The sequence below is a fragment of the Canis lupus genome, chromosome 18 (genome assembly GCF_011100685.1).
Source record: "Canis lupus familiaris isolate Mischka breed German Shepherd chromosome 18, alternate assembly UU_Cfam_GSD_1.0, whole genome shotgun sequence".
Taxonomy (NCBI): Eukaryota; Metazoa; Chordata; class Mammalia; order Carnivora; family Canidae; genus Canis; species Canis lupus.
The window spans coordinates 1,671,449-1,691,820 of record NC_049239.1 but is presented as its reverse complement, the minus strand read 5'-3'; the positions used below and the strand labels follow the sequence as shown (position 1 = coordinate 1,691,820).

The 20,372-nt window shown below is 48.9% G+C and overlaps 1 protein-coding gene across 30 annotated transcripts in view; it reads right to left on the bottom strand.

Annotated features, from left to right (window-relative positions):
• Window positions 1-1,129: 1,129 nt before the first annotated feature.
• The window catches only part of SPATA48 (spermatogenesis associated 48), a 63,488-nt gene continuing 44,245 nt past the window's right edge, over window positions 1,130-20,372 (bottom strand). For 4 of the 30 annotated variants that reach the window (XM_038562568.1, XM_038562567.1, XM_038562566.1 and 1 more), the window contains 2 exons: window positions 18,387-18,494; window positions 8,765-10,153 (listed from right to left, as the gene is read on the bottom strand). In XM_038562568.1, the coding sequence (XP_038418496.1) occupies window positions 9,916-10,153; window positions 18,387-18,494 (346 nt within the window). In that variant the 3' untranslated portion in view covers window positions 8,765-9,915. Of the gene's footprint in view, window positions 2,495-3,614; window positions 3,849-5,255; window positions 7,132-7,572; window positions 7,697-7,797; window positions 7,913-8,018; window positions 8,127-8,758; window positions 10,154-13,380; window positions 13,665-13,759; window positions 13,893-16,683; window positions 17,048-18,386; window positions 18,495-20,372 lie in introns of those variants that run through there. The other 26 variants (XM_038562555.1, XM_038562557.1, XM_038562563.1 and 23 more) reach the window with 20 other exon arrangements.

Genomic DNA, 20,372 nt, shown 5'->3' with positions numbered 1-20,372 from the left:
ATACAGACTCCTTGTAACTTTTTCAAATTTTCCAATTTTCAAGAAATATATGTCACCGTAAGTATAAAAATACGCAATTACTATTAACGTGTTTTGTATCTTCCCACCTTATTCTGTGTACACCCATTTAAAGTTAAAATAGGGTAACTAAATACACACCGCTATAAAATCTGCTTTTTACACTTACCGATAATTGCGTGCACATCTTTCCATGATCACAGAGACCTCTACTGTCCTTTCAATGCATGTATTGTATTTAGTATATTCATGTACTGCACTTTACTAAATTTTCTCTCAACGGGCATTAAGTAGTTTCTAATTTTTCTCTGTCATAAATTGCCAAACCTTCAATTTATATATATATATATATATATATATATATATATATATATATATATATATAAACATTTGTTCACTGGTGTAAGTCTTTGCTGGACAAAATCCTAGAAGTGAAATTACCAAGTTTGAACCTTTGCCACCTGGAAATACTGCCGAATGCCCTCCAGAAAGGCGTTAGCAGTTGCAGGTCCTACTCACAGAAAACAAAGCTATGGATGTTTTCTTACCAGATCAGCAGGTGAACGTGATCCTACAGTCATGTCTCTAACACTCCCGAGGTGTCAAAATAGCATCTGTTCTTTAGCCATTTATATTTCTTATTTTTTGAGTGCATTTATTAGTATCGTTTGCCTTGTATCTATTGGTGTGATCTCCCCCCCCCATATCATGGACTGTTTGTATAGTGAGGAATATGAATTTTCATCTGCCGTATTTTGCCAACAGCTTTTCCTTAAAAATTTTTTTTGGTGGTATTTTTTAAGTTAAAGTAGCTATTTATTTTTCTTCATAATTTCTGGCTTCAATGACCTCTGGAAAAATTTTCCTCACCCAATAAGCCAATTCTCTTACATTTCCAGGTAACCTGCCTAAGGCTGTCAATTATCCATTTAAAGCTCTATGAGCAGTTTACTTTTGATTTATGGGGGAGACCTGGATGTATTTTTCTGTTTTGTTTCCAAACAGTTGTTTCGATATTATCTATTGAAACAAATCTATCCTGTACTCAGAGGCTTGACATAATTTCTTCTTATAAGATTTTGTTTATTTATTTGACAGAGAGATAGAGCCAGAGAACAGAAGTTGGGGGAGAGGCAGAGGCAGAGGGAGAGGCCGACGCCCCGCTGAGCAGGGAGCCCGACTCGGGGCTCAATCCCAGGACCCTGAGATCATGACCTGAGCCCAAGGCAGACACTTAACCTACTGAGCCACTCAGGCTCCTGTGACATAATTTCTTTATCTGCTTATTTCTAGATTTCCTCTTCTCCATCATGAGTATCATACTTTTCATATTATTGAGCTTGAGCAATGTATTTACCATATTTCATTGTAATACCCTTATCTTCTAGAATAAGCTTATTGGCATGCATTTTCTCTTATGGACGAACTCTCTAAGACTTCCTATCACCATCTTCCTCTTCCACCTAAGTTCCATGGACACTGCTGAGGTCCTCTGTTCGGGCCACCCCTAGGGATAGATGAAATGAGACAGTAATGTTGTAGGGCAGCCCATGCTGTGGCGAGAAGAACAAAGGGCAAGTGGCTAATCCGAGGAGGGTGTGTTGGCTCCCAGTGCTTCAGAATGGCCCGACATCAGACTTCAGATCCTGATGAGCACATGCATACCCCTGAGGCTGTCGTCCTTGACTTTTACAATTTTCATTTGAACTGCTGACCAAGGAAACCTGAGTAACACAGCTGGCAGTCACAGGTAAAGGCCCGGGATTGCAACAGGCTGGCAGAAATTTCTATGTTGGCCTTGGAATCAAGGTCTGTGGTGAGCAGGATTTGCATTTTCCATTCACGGGAAACAGATCTGAGCTAGTTACAGTGCAAATGGACAGCCGCCATCTCTCTTCTGCTGGATGTGGCCTGAGGATGCTACAGGCAAAGCCAACATTCTTCCAGAAGCAGCTTCGAGGGTGCTCAGTGCTCGGGGAGGGGTTCAGTGAATCCTCACAGTAGAGGATGGAAATATTTTTCTTAGCCTGCAGAACGTGAAGATTAGGTGTGACTAGTGCTCTGCCATAGAAAAGCCCAGAATAATAAACAGGTGCCTCTGATTTTGAGCAGTAACGCCTCCTGACAAAGTGGTCTGCCAGAGATGTTTACCACAAAATGTAATCTCTGGCACCTGCATTAATATGCTTCCTGGACAGGCTAATCCTTCCCATTTGTGTTTGGGTGAGAATCTTCCAGAGATGAAGATTTTTGTGGTCTGATGACTTTTTTTTTTTAATAAAATTGCTTATTCTGAAAATAATTAGGCCACAAGATTGGGTTCAGGTGAAGCCATTCCTTTTCTGTGAAGGCAAGTCAGCTTCCCAGGATGAATGGACACGTGCCTTCTCGTTTCTTCTGGCAGGAAGGCAGCTCATGGAGATGGCCTAAAGAGCTGACACCAGATCTATGGATGTCCACTGAGGCAGTGCCCAATCTACAAACAAAATTAGCTGATTTTGCCCTTCTGAAGGCATAAGTGGGGCTTGTACACATTGGCTTGAGGTTCTGTAGGACCATTATCTCATCTGGAACCTCTTGGAAGGAGAAAGCAGGAAGCACACACACACACACAAAATCTTGAGAAATACTTCTAAAAAGTCTAGGTACATAGAATTTTTTTTTGTCTTTTTTCTGTTTGTTTTGTTTGTGAGTAGCTTAGTGAAGGTTATCTGGTGGGTAGAGAAATGGAGGCACAGTATCTAAATTTGGAAACCCTGGGTTCTAGCTCTAACCCTACTAGTTATTAGTATTTTGACCTGAAATAAATACCTCACTTCTCCTTGTGTCAGCCTGGCTGTTCATAAAGTAGCAAGGTATTTTTAAGGTGCCTGCTATGGGGTTGGAGGATCAAATGAGCTGAGGTTTGTGAAAGCACTCTGTGAACTCTGACGAGATCTATAGATACGAGTACACAAATAGAAATAAACGTTACGTGTGTACAAGTAAACCTACAGTTGTGTGGCCGGAGGGACCCCACACAGACTACATTCACTCTTGAGTGATTCTGGAGCTGGTGCTCTGTTTGGCCAAGGCCCGGACAATCCACAGCCTGACCCTAAAGTGGTCGTGACTGGTCACTGCTGCTCCTCGAGCCTCATGGAGCCTAGGGAGTCCTTCATTTTCTGAAAGAGAAATATTACAGCCAGGCAAGGGACGCTTCTATCCTTCTCTAGCACAGCTGTGGTCACTGTGTGATGTTCTATGTGAAAAGACCACCACCACTTTCTCTCTCAGCCACTCAATCTTCCCATTAAGAACATATGGGGTTTCAATTGGATAGTCTATGGTCACAAAAATCTATGATCTAGGCTCTAGAGTTATAATCACTGCACTGACATGGTCAAGACATGAAACCTCTAGGCGGACCTGGCCTTCCAACTCTAGCAAGGAATCTTCTAGAAATAGAACCACTGCTATTGGTGGATGGCTTCCAGAAAATCTTGGCTGCTATTAGGAGAACGGTGGTACTCCAGGGCCAGGTCAGGTGAGTGACTGGACTTGGAGTCCAGGACACTTTGTCTCAGGCAGAAAAAAGCACCAGACCTCATCCGAACTCCACAGACATACCCGGGACACTCCTGGGTCTTTTATTTCCCCGTCGCACCATGCACAGTGCCTCCCCAGGGCTGAAGTTTATAAGTCCCATTCAGAGGGCACGCCTTTGTCAGTAGCCAGCAGTTTCCTTTTGCTTCTTATTGAAGGGATTGTAGGGTTTTACAGTTGTGACCATTCGAGACAGCGGTGCCTGGTGACCGAAGAGGTCAACTTCCATTTCTTTCCGTAAGATGCTATAGCATGGTGGAGAAAGAAGACAAAAGAAAATGGCCCATAAAATAAACATAAAAAACGTATAACCTCATCTATTTTCCAATTAACAATACACGTGTTCAGGAGAGTGAATGAGGGTCAGGGGGCACATAAGAGAAAGAGAGACTGGGAATGATTAATCCTTGGGTGCATTGTTTCATTTATTTCTTTTATTGGCACTCAGTTTCATTTATTGCGTTGTATACATTATATTGCGATCAGTTTCGTTGACTGAAAATCTATTCTGTGCCTAGAATTACAGCAGATGCTAAGAATATAGACAAGGAAGCGCTCAAAAGTTACCATACAGAGGCTCTATGGGGGTGGGTCTGGGGCAAGAGACACAGAGAGTTAGAGTCACCTGTCTGCGCTGAGAAAGGACATCCCCCAGAGTCTATGTCAGCAAGGAGTTAAGGGAATTGTGACCAAGGCAGGTGGTAGATAAAGAAGGGGTGCAAGGAGAGAGAGGTGGGAGGGCACAGGGGACATGGGGAGAGGCTCAGGGTGGGGGGCGATGAGCCACATGTAGGGCTGAGAGTGGGTTCCCCCCAGCAGTGGGGTTAAGCTGAATGCTCTCACATGACATCCTTATCCTCACATGCTTTAATTTGCTCATTAAGCAGCAGGAATAATGCTGTCTACTTCATCTGTTGCAAAAAATAAAAGAAAACGAAACTAGAACACAACGCAAATAATGCTTTCCCAACCGCAGTTTACACCCAGAGGTGGTCTTCCCAGCGTGGACATGGGTCATGCCAACTCTCTTGAACAAGTGCTTATAGCCAGTGGCAATTTTGCTGTGCATTTGGTGCTATTTGAGTCACACACACACACAGTGTGGTGTTCATATGTGGAGGAAGTTACAGAGCACAGAGCAACTCAACCTAAAGTGGACTTTTTTGATGCTATGATTATCATGAAGTCATAATTTTTTATTAAGTTGTGGGAAGTGGCTGTTGAAGAGCAAACTCCAGCTCCTGTGCAGGGGGCGTTCTGTTGTGAAAGAAGGAACCCACAGGAAACAGTGGGCTGTCACGGAAGCAGGAGTCAGGATAAGTACCCATGCATGTTCCTTCCCTCTCGAAATGGGAGAGTCACAACATTCGTCTCCCCCACCTCCTGCACAATCTCATCCACTGATCTCTTTCCTTGCTATTCTGTGTCTCATCTCAATATTAGCCTAAAGCATAGTCGGCGTCCTGCACACCTTGCTCAGTATGAGTTACCGGGACCCCGTGGACCACAGCCCCTTGGCATTGACATTCAAGGCCTAATCTTAACCCCAAACCACCACGGTGGCCTCCCAGGCACAAAGATCCCCGGCAGACACACCAGCCCACCCTCTGCACTAAAGGTGTCAAGGGTCTCTTCTCTCCTGGTGGCCTTACCGGCCTACACCGGGCAGGCAGGAGCATCTTGGTTGATTGGTGATGTCAGAATGTGGACGTCAGGAGGTTGACGAAGAGTGGGCTGGGGGGCGTGTGGAGGGAGGGGAAGGGAGGCTGGGTGTTTGCCTCTGTAAGAAGCTTAGAGCAGAGAGGAAGGGAGGGCACAGAAAGGGGTGGCTACTCAAAGGGGTGACTTTGATTGAGGCAGCAGGGAGGTGGCTGGAGTGGGAGGCATGGGGGGAGAAGCAGGGAGGAGGGAGGATGAAGCTTCTAGAAGAGTGAGACCTTGTCTCTGCGGGGGAAGGAGACAGAAACAGTGGTGGGAGCAAAGATTCTGATGTTGGGAGAAGGAGGGGAGAAGCCACTGCAGCCCCGGGAGATGGGCTGCCGGCACCACGGGGCGTGCAGACTCCCGGCAGCACAGGCGGGTGACAGAGCCACGGTGAGGGTGCCCGGGGCGGGGTGCCCGGGGCATGCCCGTGTGCACACGGCCTCCCCGAAACAACAGGAAAAACACAGCAGATCAGAGGCAGCATCGGGGGGAAGGCAGCTCACTAAGTTCTCAGACTCGTCACAGAGCGCCCTCCACCTCCACTTTCCTGGGGGAATTTTCAACAAAAATACATTAAATATAACGTCACAAACATGGAGAGGTGATACTTCACGATGGAGAACCTCGAAGGCCCGGCTTGCCCCCATCTCAAGGGCCAGGGTGCCTCCTGGCATAGAGGGAGCTTTGTAAAACCTGCCGGCGCCCCCGTGTTTTCTCGCCGCAGTCCCGGCGCCTGTCAGGTCGTCGGGGGCGTGGGCTGGAGGTGTGGGCGCTGGCCCAGCAGCGCTTGGGGTCTTCGCTGGGAGTGAGCCTGGGGCTCCTATTCCCAGAGCCGTGTGCACCCCAAGGATAAGAGCCCCAGAGGAGCCGTCTCTCAGGGTCCCCAGGCCCTGGCTGGAAACAGTGGGCCAGAGCGCCGTGTGCGGGGTGTGCAGGTGGGGAGCGGGGCTTCCTGGGGTCAGCAGTGGGTTCGAATTTGGCCAAAAGATTCGAGTTCTTTCCCCAGGTGGTAACGGCCAGAGCAACAGGAGGAGCGGTGGGACCAGTAGCGGGAACAGTGGAGAACGGTTTTCCCCTGGGAGATACAGGTTTCCTCTAGATACCGCGGACGCGGGACAGCAGGGTCGTCAGGGTCGTCGGGGTCATCGGCTGCAGAAATGAGCTGGAGCCACGGGGAGTGAGAGAGGAGGCCCGAGACTCAGGGAGAGGATGGATCATGAAGGAGGAGGCAGGTGTCGGGCATGTTCGCCACCGTCTGGGAAGGCAGCCTGGTCTCTCCGCCGTCGCCAAGCGCCCGGGCAGGGGGTGATTCCAGCCTGGCCGACACCGTCTAAGTGGCAGGCATCGGGGCGCATTTAGTATTGTCGCTGTTTTAGGTTCTTCAGTGAAATCAAATTCATTCATCGTCCAAGTTTCCCTCAGTCCTGCCTTCGCAAACAGACCTGTGACATCTGTACACGTGTCCTGAGAGAAGGCCGACCGGATGCCAGCTACCAGCCCCGGGTAGTCCGAGAGCCAGCGACCTCCTTTCCTGCGCTTCCCCTCAGGTGGCCCAGGCAGTCCTCGAACCCTTCCCTCCGCCGCCGTGGCCCGAGGGGCCAGGTGGGGCGCACAGGGTGTGGAAGGGTCTGGGTGCTGCACACCAGGCCACATGGCCGTCCTGGGGCCCCGGCTGCATGGCCAGGATCCCTGGACGCCCAGCCCGGACATGTCTATGAGACCAGGGCCCTCGTCCAGGGCTGGTGGCGGGAGCGTCTCCCGGGAAGCCCTGCGTTGTGGCCAAGAGGAGCCCCCAGGGTCTTCTGCTTGCCTCGCCGCCGTCATCTGTGAAGTGGGAACACAGGAGCACGTCGTCCCAGGGTCCCTGGGAAGGTGGACGAGTCGGCAAATACCAAGCCCTTGGTGGTGGGGGGAGCACCCCCAGGGAGTGAGCGTGTGGTGACACGTGTCAGCCTGTCCTAGGGCTGCGTGACTCCTGCAGGCCGGCCTGGCTCCGGTGAGCTCTTGGGGCAGCACAGGCGTCTGTTGGCTCCGGGAAGGACGCGGGGGTGGGTAAAGGGGGGTGGGGGGGCCAGTGGGCAGCTGATGAGCCGAGTGATGGCCCCTAGGAACCCGCAAGACACCGGGGGCACAGCGCAGCCCCCGCGGGAAGGCCCCCCTTGGAAGCCCTCCAGAGCACCCCGTCCCCCGTGCCCCCCTCTCCTCCTCCAGTGCCCACAGCTCCCCCCCCCCGAACCCCTGTTGCTTCTCTGGTGCCTCGAGCACCTCTGCGCAGCCGTGGCAGCCTGTGAGCTCCTGGGGGCCGTGGCCCTGGCTGTCAGCCCGTGGGCTCGGGGTCCGGGGCTGCCCGGAGCGTGGGCTCCTCGGGTGTTTGATGAACGCGTGGATCCTGCAGCAAAGGCAGGGAGGACCCTCAGGGAGAACCGCCACCCGCTGGCTCCCAGGCCACCGGGTCGGGACCTGCCAAAGCCCTCGTGTGCTTGGTCACACCTGTGTCCTCCTGTCGGCAAGGCCAGGCCTTGCGCCAAACGTGTCCGGATTTGGGCTCCTTCAGCAACAGTGGGAAAATGACCGCTTCCGTCTTTGGGACTCGACACCCCATTTTCTAAAAGATGCAGATTTGCCCTGGGTGTGCGATGACCCTGACAAGAGTCCCCCTCGCCCCGCCCCGCACATCTGGTGAGCACATGGGTGGCAGGACTCAGACTCACCGGTGGGCTTCGGAGTCCGTCGACGGGGTTGTCGGCAGGATTTCAGGATGTGCAGGGCGGCTGGCTACGGAGCGCCGCTTGCTGGTGTACCCCGGAATGTCGGCAGAGCTGGGGGAAAGGGTTCAAAGAGAGGGGAGGTGAGAGAGGTGTTCGTGAAGCAGTCGGGGTCACCAGCACCCATGTGTGCAAACCTAAAGGAGGACCCTGGAAACCGGGGCCAACGGGAAAGGGGACGGGGGTGGGGTGGGAGACGCTGACTCAGACGCGCAGGTAGACAGCAGCCTACGCTGGGACTAAGACCCTTCTCTCCAGCCCATGTGCCCCCTGTTGTTTGAATTTGCATGAATTTACATACATGATTCACTGTTGAGCTGTTTCCTAACGAGGGCGGACGCCGGCTCTTCACGGAACAGCAGACCCACATGTGACCCTGCCATGCTGACTCCAGTCCTACCAGACACACTTGTGGGCTTGTTTTTAAAGATTTTATTTATTTACTTGGGAGACGGAGAGAATGGGCAGCAGAGGGAGCAGCAGACTCCCAGCCGCGTGGGGAGCCTGGCGGGGGGCTTGGTCCCTCGGCCCCGGGATCACGACCTGACCCGAAGGCAGACGCTTCACCCACGGAGCCCCCGGGTGCCCCACACAACTGCGTTTTTAAAATAGTATTTTCTTTTTTTTTCTAATATTTTATTTATTTATTCATGAGAGAGAGAGAGAGAGAGAGGGGCAGAGACCCAGGCAGAAGGAGAAGCAGGCTCCATGCAGGGAACCCGACTCGATCCCTGGACCCCAGAAACATGCCCTGGACCCAAGGCAGCACTAAACCACTGAGCCACCCGGGCCACCCTAAAATAGTATTTTCTTATCACCATTGTTTTACTGCATTCCTGATTTTAGGCAATTTCTTAAAATTGCACAGATTTAAATAAGCGGTGGCGTGTTCAGCTCCACCCCGCTTGCTCTTCCGCCTCCCCGGTCCTGCTTCCAGCGAGAGGGAAGAGGGGCCAGCACGGCACATGCAGGCAGGCTCTTCCCTCGAGACCCGGCAAGCAGGTATCCCAAAGAAGTATCTTAATAGCTCTGAGGCATGTGAATAATGACAAATATTTTTGCCATTTTTTTCAGCAGACAAATGCTTTTCGGTGGATTCCTTGCTGAGCGAGACAGGGAGGCTGAGCTCGGGCAGGCTGGTGGGCTCGGTCCCGAGGCCGCTTGCGACCTGTGGTGTGGCCTCGGGGACCAGGGTCAGCAGGGAATTTAAACCGTATTTCAAGGAGCCGCTCGAGTCCTGCCGCCCCGTCCACGAAGCGGGGACTTGAGCGGCCAGCGCCCTGCTGGGGCCTCAGCCTGCTGTGCGGGCCTGGGACGGGCAGGATCGCCCTGAGCCACCAATCCGCTGCAGCCAGGGCCAGCCGCCAGCAGGCCACCCGTGCCACCTGCTCGGTGGCTGACTTCCCTGGCACCGACCCTCGTCCCACACGGACGCACACGCAAAAGGCAACACGGCAGCGGCAGCCGAACCTCCATGCAGGGGGAGGCAGGCTTCATCTGCAGGCCCCTCGCTTGCCCCCACAGCCTTCACACACCCCAAGACGAGCCAGAGGAAACATCCGGGGTCCATTTGTCTTAGAGGACACTTTGGAAATACAGGGCTTCGGGGAGGTCCCTACAGTGACAGGTGGGGGGGGCAGAGAGGGGACGGGGTGTGGGTGTCTCAAGGGTCAGGGCTGGATTCAAGCCCTACAACTCCACTCATCAGCGCGCAACACAGGACCACACGCATAACCCCTTAGCCTCACTGCCTCGGCCTTGCAAGGGGGCGACCCCGCGACCTGCGTGAGGCTGCAGTGAGATTCCAGCTGTGACCGTGCTTGGTGGGGAAAGGCAGCGTCTCTTAATGCAGACTCTCGGCGTCCCCCCGCCCCCTACCGCACGCATGGATCGTGGAGAGCAGCCAAACACAGTGTGCCCCCCACACGCGGGTCATGGTGCCGGCGCTCCGTGTACCCCTTCCCCACGGACTGGGGGCCGTGCACAGACCTTTGTGCATGATTCCTTTACTCCCGACACAGTCTGTCTGTGTCCCTCCACAGGTGTCCCTCCTCACGTGGTGATGCGTCAGTACTGGAACGCTAGAGAAAAAAATAGGTGCCAGGCAGGAGGTTGTACTAATAAACCCCATCTGTGTCTTGCAAATGCCACGTTATAGTCTTGCTGTGACTACAGGTGACGACGGCTTACAGGCGGCCAAACAGGGACCCCAGACGCTAACAGAGCGACGGGAACTTGCATCGATGGTAATAGCAGAACTGGATTAGCACAAGTATTGGATCTTAGGAGACGAGGAAAATGAGGCAAGGCAAGAGCGGGGAAGCCCGCCGCGTGGGGAGACACGCCTCTCTTCCAGGCTGACCTGCCCCGTACCCGACTGTGAAGTTTTCCTCCGAGGATGGAGGCCCGCGAGCCCCAGCCCGGTCACCTGCAGCAGGGAGAAAACCCCATCCACCTCTTCACGGCTCATCCAGGGCTGGAGGAGTTCGATCAATGTGAAGGCAGCCAGCAAATCTCTAGCACTTCGTAGGAGCCCAACTACTTGTAGTTGAAATCCAAGATCTTAAGAACTTAGGATTTTAATGAGAAATGAACAAAACAGGAGCCAAGTGGGCAGAGAACGTGAAGTTTATCCAGCACAGGCAGCCGAAAAGATGTTCAGTGGTTTCCCAACGTCCCCACAAACTGAAAGCTCATGGGGATTTTGCAAAGGTACCCATGCCTGACTCCCAGCTGCCCGACATTCTGATTCAACTGGTGAGGGGGTGTGAGCTGGGAATTGGGGTCTTCAAAAGCTGTTGAGATAATTCTAGATAAGTGTCGCTTCGAAGTTTGGAAATCCCCGTGTTAGGGCTACATTTTCAGGTTTGTTGGAGGGACCCGGGTGATTAAATCAGAGTTGCCAAATTCTAGGCAGTGCCCTTTAGGATTTCCTGGAATTTTCTCGAAGAAGTGTGTGTGTATGTCAGAGAGGCAACCAAAAACGGGGCAAAATTATTCATGTGTCTGTCTTTCCCCCAAACATTCTGCAAAGCTTCCATGCATGCTAGGGAGGAAATCCCCTTCCTCTGCTTGAGATGTTTTTTCCACTGCCCCTAAAACACCTGCAGAATTAAAATGCCTCTGAAGCCGTGGCCTTCCAGCAGAGCAGTTAAGAGGCCAAAGACGGAGGCGAGGACTTGTCAATCGGGGCAGAGCCTGATGCGGAACACGGTACGGCTCCGTGGGCCTCGGGCACGCTGGCCAGTGCTGCGAAGTCACCTTATACGCTAGACTCTAATGATGCTGTTACGTTGTGTTATGTCACATCCAAGAGCGACAGACCATAAGCCACTCGGCCTTAAGAAATGAATCCAGTTGCATAATAAACTAATTTTGAAATGTGGCCAAATGTTTGAAAACAAAAGTCCTTTCCCATGCTGCTGCTATATCCATTCCATTTATGCCTCTGCAGGGGCGTCACAAGGGCACCTTTTTCCACCTTCAGTGCAACGTGCTGACCGTCTGTCAAGGGGAGAGTAGTCTCTGGGGGACACTCTGCAGCCTGGCTGCTGAGGGGAGACGTGGTTTTCCAAGGGAAGGAGGCAAATCTACAAAGGGCGCTGAGATGTGCAGGCCTTGATGCGGACTTCCAGATTGGCTCCGCGTTCCAAGACCCCCCTCCGCGACCTGAGGGGAGTGGAGAGAAGCGGGAGCTCATTTAAAAGGCAGACAAGTCTTCCTCGTTTGTCTTTGCTCCGCAGCTTGGAGTCCTGTGAACCCCTTCTCGTGGCCCCGATTCCCGGAGTGAGGTGGGATTTCATGCTCTATGGAGGGCATGGGAAGACATCATCACCTAAATTTGCGACTAATGGCTTTTGTCAACCTAGCATGACAAAATGGAAAATAAATGATTTTAGGCTACAAGGAATTTGGTGAGCCTCTTAGAGAAGGGAGCACAGAGGGTGTTTCCTTAAAAGCTGAATAGGAAATAAAGGAATAAACGTGTGGGGAGGGCTTGTGTGTGCAGGGCAGGGGGTGTACGCGAGGCCTGGGGCTCAGCCCGCAGAAGCTTCTCTGCTGTTCCGCAGCACCCCCCAAGCTCACTGAGTGAGTGCTGAGCCCCCGCAGTGTCTTAGACGCTGGCCTGGGGGGACCTAATCCTCAGAAGACCCGCTCGTGGGTCCTAGAGTCGCGCCTGCTGTGCAGACGCAGGAAGGGAGGTTTCAGAGGAGGTCCAGGGGCCGTGTGCAGGGCCGTGGGGGCGCCCTGAAGGTCTGGGCGCTGGGGGGCCTTGCCACCTGGAGGTCAGGTCGCCGCGCCGAGCTCTCGGGAAGGGCCAGCGGCTCCGCGTCAGGCATATGTCCCTGCAGGCGTCGGGCTCCCGACGGCTTAAGCAGCACGTTTCTAGACGCACGTGGAGAGGTCTGAAGACGGCAAGAGGGGCAGGCTGCTGGGGCCAAGCGGGCGGTGGGGGAGGCAGGGTGCGGGAGGCGCACAAGAGGAGCCGAGGTCTGGAGGCTGGTGCAGCCCTGGGGCTGTCCCTACTGGCCCCGGGACTTCAGACGGCGGAGCCCAAGCTCTCGGGGCCACACTGCAGGGTCCTGGAGGGGGCTGGGCGCGGCTGGTGGGTCAGGTGCGGGCTGCAGGGGGAAGGGGAGCGGAGGGAAGGGGGCTGCAGGGCCCTGGGGGCACAGGCGGAGGGGACAGGGAAGGCAGCCGTGAGCCGGGGTTCCCTCGGTTGGACTGTCGGGTGACAAATGTCGGTAGGACCACAGCATTTGGGTCACTGGGCCGGGCTTCTCAAGAGTGGAAGATGTGCGGGCCCCAAGGTCTGTTCAGGAGCTGCAGCTTTACTGTGGCCCCCGAGGGCCTGTACTTGCTTTCCCCCCTTCCTAGAAGAGGACACAGAATGAGGCAGAGGCTCCCAAGGGCGGCAGGGCTGGAGCCCAGGGGCCGAGGCGCGTCCTCCTGGGCAGGCCCGAGGGGCCTGGGCCCGGGGCATCCGGTGGCGGCACCCGGAGGGGGGGCCCTGCAGCCCTTCACCCTGGGCCTCGGCCTTGGCCGCCGCCTCCGTGAAGTGGGGACAGACCCTGATCCCGCACCTCTGGCCTCATCACACTGTTTTGAAAAACAAATGAAGGAGTAGATGTGAAAGTCCTGCGAAAAGGCAGAAGTGTGGCCGGGGTAAGGAACTACTATTCATAGCTCGCTCTTCAACCTGGGTTGTGGTAAGGCTGGTTGCTTGTTTTTTTTCTAAGGTGTACGTCCCAGGGTGACTGGCAGGAGGGCCCCGCTCCTCCCACCTCAGCCCTCAGCCGGCACCTGCCTGAGGATCCATGTGGGACACCCGCTGTTTGCAGACATGAAGGCCCGTAACTATGGAACCGTGCAGAGTCCTGAAAGGCAGGATGACAACCTCGTGGAAGACAGCCTGGTGGGGGCAGCGGGGAGCCTGGCCCGTTGGGAAAACAGGCCAGCGGTGTCTGGAAAGCACCAGGTGTGGGGGCGGGAGGCATGGGTTCATGGCCAGCTTCCACTTCCCGGGGCTATGGCCCCAGTGGGCTCCTCTCCTCCAGTGGGCTCCTCTCCTCCTCTGGGCCTGTTTCCCTGCTGGTGAAACGAGGGGGGCTGAGCCAGGTGAGAGGCACCCCTGACACCCCACGTGGGCAGCTCCAACAGCTCGTCCTCGGCAAAAGAAAACTCACTTCCAGCACGTCCTTAGGAAAGGGCAGGATGTCGTGCGTTTGGATCCTGACTTGGCACAGATCCGCTGTTCCCTATCATCCCCTCGGTTCCACGCTTGGCACCGAAGCCCCATGAGCACAAAGCATTTCGAAGCTACGTGGAATGAGAGATAGTTACCAAAAGAAGACAAACTCCTCTTCAATCTTGGTCTTCAAGCTCTTGCAAAGGATTAAAAAAAAACAGATTTGGAGGGAAAGGGGTTTCTTTACGTTAGTGTTTGCCTTACTTTTTTTTTTTTGCTTGATATAGATTCTAAGAGAGGAGTGACTTTGTACCTTCTTTTTTTTTTTTTTTTTTTTTTTTTTTAATTTCTGAACAGTACTCTGATCCAGTAAATAGTACCTGTTTGGAGAAGGGATGAAAAAGCCATTTTTCCTGAGCTTTAGGATTTCCTGTTGAACTCAATAGATGTTGTGGGTTCACTTAGTTCCTAAATTAGTCTCAAGTTAGAAGTGAAGGACTACAATGTAAACTGCATTAAGATTTTGAGTTCCTTAGCTGTGAATGTTTTGTGATAACTGGGCACTCCTACAAATTAGAAAATATTTCAATTTTAGTGGGAAAACTGTTTTTAGGGATTTCTACTACATCAATGCCTGCATAACTGTACAAATATGTATGTGGAGGTATTTATGGTTCCATTGCTTATAATAGGAAAGATACTAAGTCCTTGGCCTATGTAAACTGTCATATAGCCTTGTTTGAATATCATGCAGCCATTAACAAGATTTTAATAGTCCTGCGTATCGTCAGGGAGAACGTGCATTGTGTATTTCAACTTTGCACACATAGACGACAATACACATGCACCTGTGCATTCTAGTTACTCACATGTGTGTGGGGGAGAGTAAAAAATATACCGAGCTTTAGTATTGGAATTGAAAATGGAAGAGATATTTCACTTTCTGCACTTGAAAAATATTTGAATTATTTTTACAGTGAGAACATTTGGAAGGGAAAAAAGATGTCTGGTGAGCTTTAACGCCAGTACCAAAGGAGAAGACAAATGTTAAGGACAAGACTCGTTCTGATATAATATATATAAAATTCCCCCCAAAATGAGTTTGAAACTTGCTTAAGAATATTTGTATATTTTGCCTCCATAATTCACTTCAAGGAGTCTCCCTTTAGTAAATGATCCCAAATCACAAAAAAGAGTCACATTAAAAAGTGCTTGACGGCATTATTTATCATAACAAAAAAAAAGCAAACAATTTGCATATGTCACCTAGTCTAGTGAACTAGTTGGTGACAAACACATCTACACAAATAAAAATTATAACGAGTGCATAATAAATGTACTGGTGATGATGTTGTGATGTTAAAATGGTAAAAATTTTAAATGTCGTAGGATCCTAGCTAATAAATACACAAAAACAAGACTAAAAAGTGCATCTGACAGATGAGATTATGTCAAAATCTTGATAATGGTTATGTGTTTGTGCGAGAGTGTGCTTATCATTTTTATTGTGACCGATTTCACTGTACTTTTTCCCATAACATCAGATTCAGTTCTACAATTATTTTTTGAGCCCTTTTTTAAACAAATAGTACAATGACCTCACCAGCAATTTGAAAAACCCTGGCTGCGTCAGGTGACGTGGTAACCAGAGAACAGAACCTGACGTTAGTGAGGAAAAAGTGTGAAAGACATTCACTCTTTTGGGAGATTGGTGATCCCAAAGATGGAACCACCAGAACGTGGAGCCAGTGGCCTTGACGTCTGAAGCAGGAAATAGCTTGGCTTGCCCACCATGAGTAAGTCTCCTGAATTATGCGGAAAATTCTGAAGATAATATCATGAAGACATTTTTTTCTTTAGGAAAGTTTAAAATTGGGGCACCTGGGTGGCTCAGTTGCGTAAGCATCTGCCTTCAGCTCAGGTCATGGTCTCGGGGTCCTGGGATCGATCTCCGCATCGGGCTCCCTGTTCAGGGGAGTGTCTGCTTCTCCCTCTGCCCCTCCCCCCAGCTTGTGAGCTCTTGTTCTCCTTCTCTCAAATAAATAAAATCTTAAAAAAAAAAAAAAAGGAAAGAAAGTTTAAGATGAGGAAACAAGGGAAGAGTCACATTTGCTTTGGGAGAGGATGGCACCCTATATTCTGCACTTGGCACAAAGGTAGTAAATTCATGTGGCTCTGGGTTTGGGATTTTATGCAAATGGAATCAGAGCGTCATCTTTTAGTTCAGTGCGGTGCTGTAAAAACAACAAAATCTCGTGTTTAGAGATCTATGTGTATGTAGTGAAACTATGCAGCAGCGCAAGTGAAGCATAAGCCTGCAGCCTGGGAAGGGGACCCAGTTGATGAGCACAGGATGCACACACAAGCGGTTTAAAAGGTATTAGTAAAATATTATCTCTTTATCTAGGCAGGAAATCACATGCATTATGTGTTATCTTACTCCATATGTTACATTTGATGCTCCGTATTTTTGCCGATCTATTAATATTTCATGATAAAAGTGAAAAGCATTTCTTTGTGTTCAAAGGTTAAAATTACGTTTAAAACTGAAAGGTGACCGAAAGAAGAAACTTTGCGAGCTTGGTGGCCCTCTAGCGCTCAAATCGGACAAGTACAATTAATGCCTTTGAGTCTTTGCTGTGATCCACTCCTGCTCTCACTTCCTTTGACCAGAAGTCAACAGCAGGAGGAGTAGAAAGGCCTGGTCCCGGAGCTAGTCAGGAAAAACGGCGTGTTTGACATCCACTTCCTAAGATGCTGCTTCACTCTCTTGGAAGAACCACCCAAAAGAATATGTCTTGATCTTTGGCAAGAATGTTTCATAAAATCTTTCAAAATTTAAAGGAACATTTCAAAAGGAAAAGAGTACTAAATTTTATACGCATAGGATGTTTTAAAATTGATTTTATCCCCAGGTCCTTCTTTTAAGATCTTTAGAATTACTATGTTTAATAGCATTGATTTTCTTGGAAAATTTGAGGAAGAATCACACCAACGGATCCTTCCCTCAAGACTCAGCTCAGCTGTCCCACAGCCTTGGGGTCCCACGGGTGAACTGATCTCTCTGTGCACCTGAGCTTTGAAAACAGGAAGCTGACTTTTCCAGGGACTCATTGCATCCTGCTCTTTACCATAAATATTTGTGTACAGCGCTTATTCATCTTCAGATTCTTGAGCTACTCCAGGGCCAAGTCTCTGTCTTTTTTCTCTTTATGTTACCACAGTTCTTAACATAGTACCTGGAGCATTTTATAGGCTCTTTGGTCTTTTTCTTTGGGTGCATTATCTAGAGATTTAAGTGAGATGTGTTACATAACTGTATTTTAACACCAAAGTTAGTTTAGAAACGTATTTTATAGTTTGGCCAGGGAGTCAAGAGCATTACATAGACTAGATAACGGAAGGAAATGTAAGATTGCTGTAGGAGATGGCATTGCATCTGCCCTGCCACACAGCACGTCTGAAGGGCAGCTCGTGCGAAAGGCAGTTGGTTCGTCTTATGGGCACGACTGATGGGTTTTTTGTTTTGGTTTGTTTTTAAAAGGAATCAATTAGCATCGAAAATACTGTCATAAAAAACAAAGGAAAATGCTGTCATGATTCAGTTTGGTCTCGCGTGAAATGTGCAAGTTTGGGGATCCCTGGGTGGCACAGCAATTTGGCGCCTGCCTTTGGCCCAGGGCGCAATCCTGGAGACCCAGGATCGAATCCCACATCGGGCTCCTGGTGCATAGAGCCTGCTTCTCCCTCTGCCTGTGTCTCTGCCTCTCTCACTCTCTCTCTCTCTCTCTGTGACTATCATAAATAAATAAAAATTAAAAAAAAAGAAATGTGCAAGTTTGTCAGTCATCACAGAAACTGGTGGAATAATATCCATGACACTGAGCAACTCAGGGACATGATGAAAAGAGCACGGGATTTCAACCCCCAGCAGCATCTGGGGACTCCCGGGGGGCTAACGCCTGAGCTCTAGTGTTCCCATGGGTGAGAGCAAGTAGCTACACGTATTATACTGTATATACTTATAGAGCCCCACAAATCACATAGTAAATAAATTTTTGTATTTATATATGATATATTATGTGCAATATAGAATACCATATATCTTAGATATTATATATTTTATATATAGTATATCATATTATGAATTATAAGTTATATATTATAATTTTTATTGTTACACACTTTATCATCTATCTTACATGTTATGTGTTATATAAGTATATTGTATATAATAGCATATATTATATACATTGTTATTTATGTATTATAAAATATATATTTATGTTGTAAAAGATTATATGTGTATAAATATATAAGTATATTATATATAATTTTATAATATATAAATATATTTTGTATAGTTTATGTGAAATATTTTAAATATATATTTAAAACATAGAATATAAAATATATTACACGAATACATATCCAGGCACCCAGGCTAGTCAGTGCAAAGCTCTGTGATCTCAGTTTGTGACAAGTGCTTTCAGGCAGCTGGTGTCTTTCTTCTTAAGCTATGTCCATGACAGTCCATCTTTTATTTCTCATTTAAGATAAAGCCCATCACCATGTTCCATCCTTAATGGTATAACATAAGGGGAATAATTATGAGTGGGACTCACCGACTTGTGTTTGTATAGAGAATTTTAGAGCTCCGAGGCTTGGCAATGGACGTGATGTCTCCAAAGGGGTTGTCGACGTCATCGGCACTTGTGGACTGCACGTAACCACTGTTGGTGGGACAAGGAAAGAAAACGTGGGTTTCTTTATAAGAAAAACAGAAGAAAAATAGTGAAAGGGAATAAAGGGGAAAGGAGAAAAAATGAGTGGGAAATATCAGAAAGGGAGACAGAACATGAGAGACTCCTAACTCTGGGAAACGAACAAGGGGTGGTGGAAGGGGAAGAGGGCGGAGGGTGGGGGGACTGGGTGGCGGGCACTGAGGGGGGCACTTGACGGGATGAGCACTGGGTGTTATTCTGTATGTTGGCAAATTGAACACCAATAAAAAATAAATTAAAAAAGAAGAAGAACAGAAGAAAAGATCAACAGTGTCCTGACAGCCAAAAGAAATCTTATTTGCTAACATAGATCAAAAAAACTGAAAAAACAAAATAAAATTATTCACCATGACCAAGTAGAATTTATTCCCGGGACACAAGGCTGGTTCAACACTCGTAAAACAATCAATGTGATTCATCATATCAGCAAGAGAAAAACCAAGAACCATATGATCCTCTCATTAGATGCAGAGAAAGCATTTGACAAAATACAGCATCCATTCCTGATCAAAACTCTTCAGAGCGTAGGGATAGAGGGAACTTTCCTCAACATCTTAAAAGCCATCTACGAAAAGCCCACAGCAAATATCATTCTCAATGGGGAAGCACTGGGAGCCTTTCCCCTAAGATCAGGAACAAGACAGGGATGTCCACTCTCACCACTGCTATTCAACATAGTACTGGAAGTCCTCGCCTCAGCAATAAGACAACAAAAAGACATTAAAGGCATTCAAATTGGCAAAGAAGAAGTCAAACTCTCCCTCTTCGCCGATGACATGATACTCTACATAGAAAACCCAAAAGTCTCCACCCCAAGATTGCTAGAACTCATGCAGCAATTTGGCAGCGTGGCAGGATACAAAAGCAATGCCCAGAAATCAGTGGCATTTCTCTACACTAAGAATGAGACTGAAGAAAGAGAAATTAAGGAGTCAATCCCATTTACAATTGCACCCAAAAGCATAAGATACCTAGGAATAAACCTAACCAAAGAGGTAAAGGATCTATACCCTAAACACTATAGAACACTTCTGAAAGAAATTGAGGAAGACACAAAGAGATGGGAAAATATTCCATGCTCACGGATTGGCAGAATTAATATTGTGAAAATGTCAATGTTACCCAGGGCAATGTATACGTTTAATGCAATCCCTATCAAAATGCCATGGACTTTCTTCAGAGAGTTAGAACAAATCATCTTAAGATTTGTGTGGAATCAGAAAGGACTCTGAATAGCCAGGGGAATTTTAAAAAAGAAAACCATATCTGGGGACATCACAATGCCAGATTTCAGGTTGTACTACAAAGCTGTGGTCATCAAGACAGTGTGGTACTGGCACAAAAAAGGACACATAGATCAATGGAACAGAATAGAGAACCCAGAAGTGGACCCTCAACTTTATGGTCAACTAATATTCGATAAAGGAGGAAAGACTCTCCACTGGAAGAAGACAGTCTCTTCAATAAATGGTGCTGGGAACATTGGACATCACATGCAGAAGAATGAAACTAGACCACTCTCTTTCACCATACACAAAGATAAACTCAAAATGGATGAAAGATCTAAATGTGAGACAAGATTCCATCAAAATCCTAGAGGAGAACACAGGCAACACCCTTTTTGAACTCGGCCACAGTAACTTCTTGCAAGATACATCCACGAAGGCAAAAGAAGCAAAGGCAAAAATGAACTATTGGGACTTCATCAAGATAAGAAGCTTTTGCACAGCAAAGGATACAGTCAACAAAACTAAAAGACAACCTACAGAATGGGAGAAGGTATTTGCAAATGACGTATCAGATCAAGGGCTAGTTTCCAAGATCTAT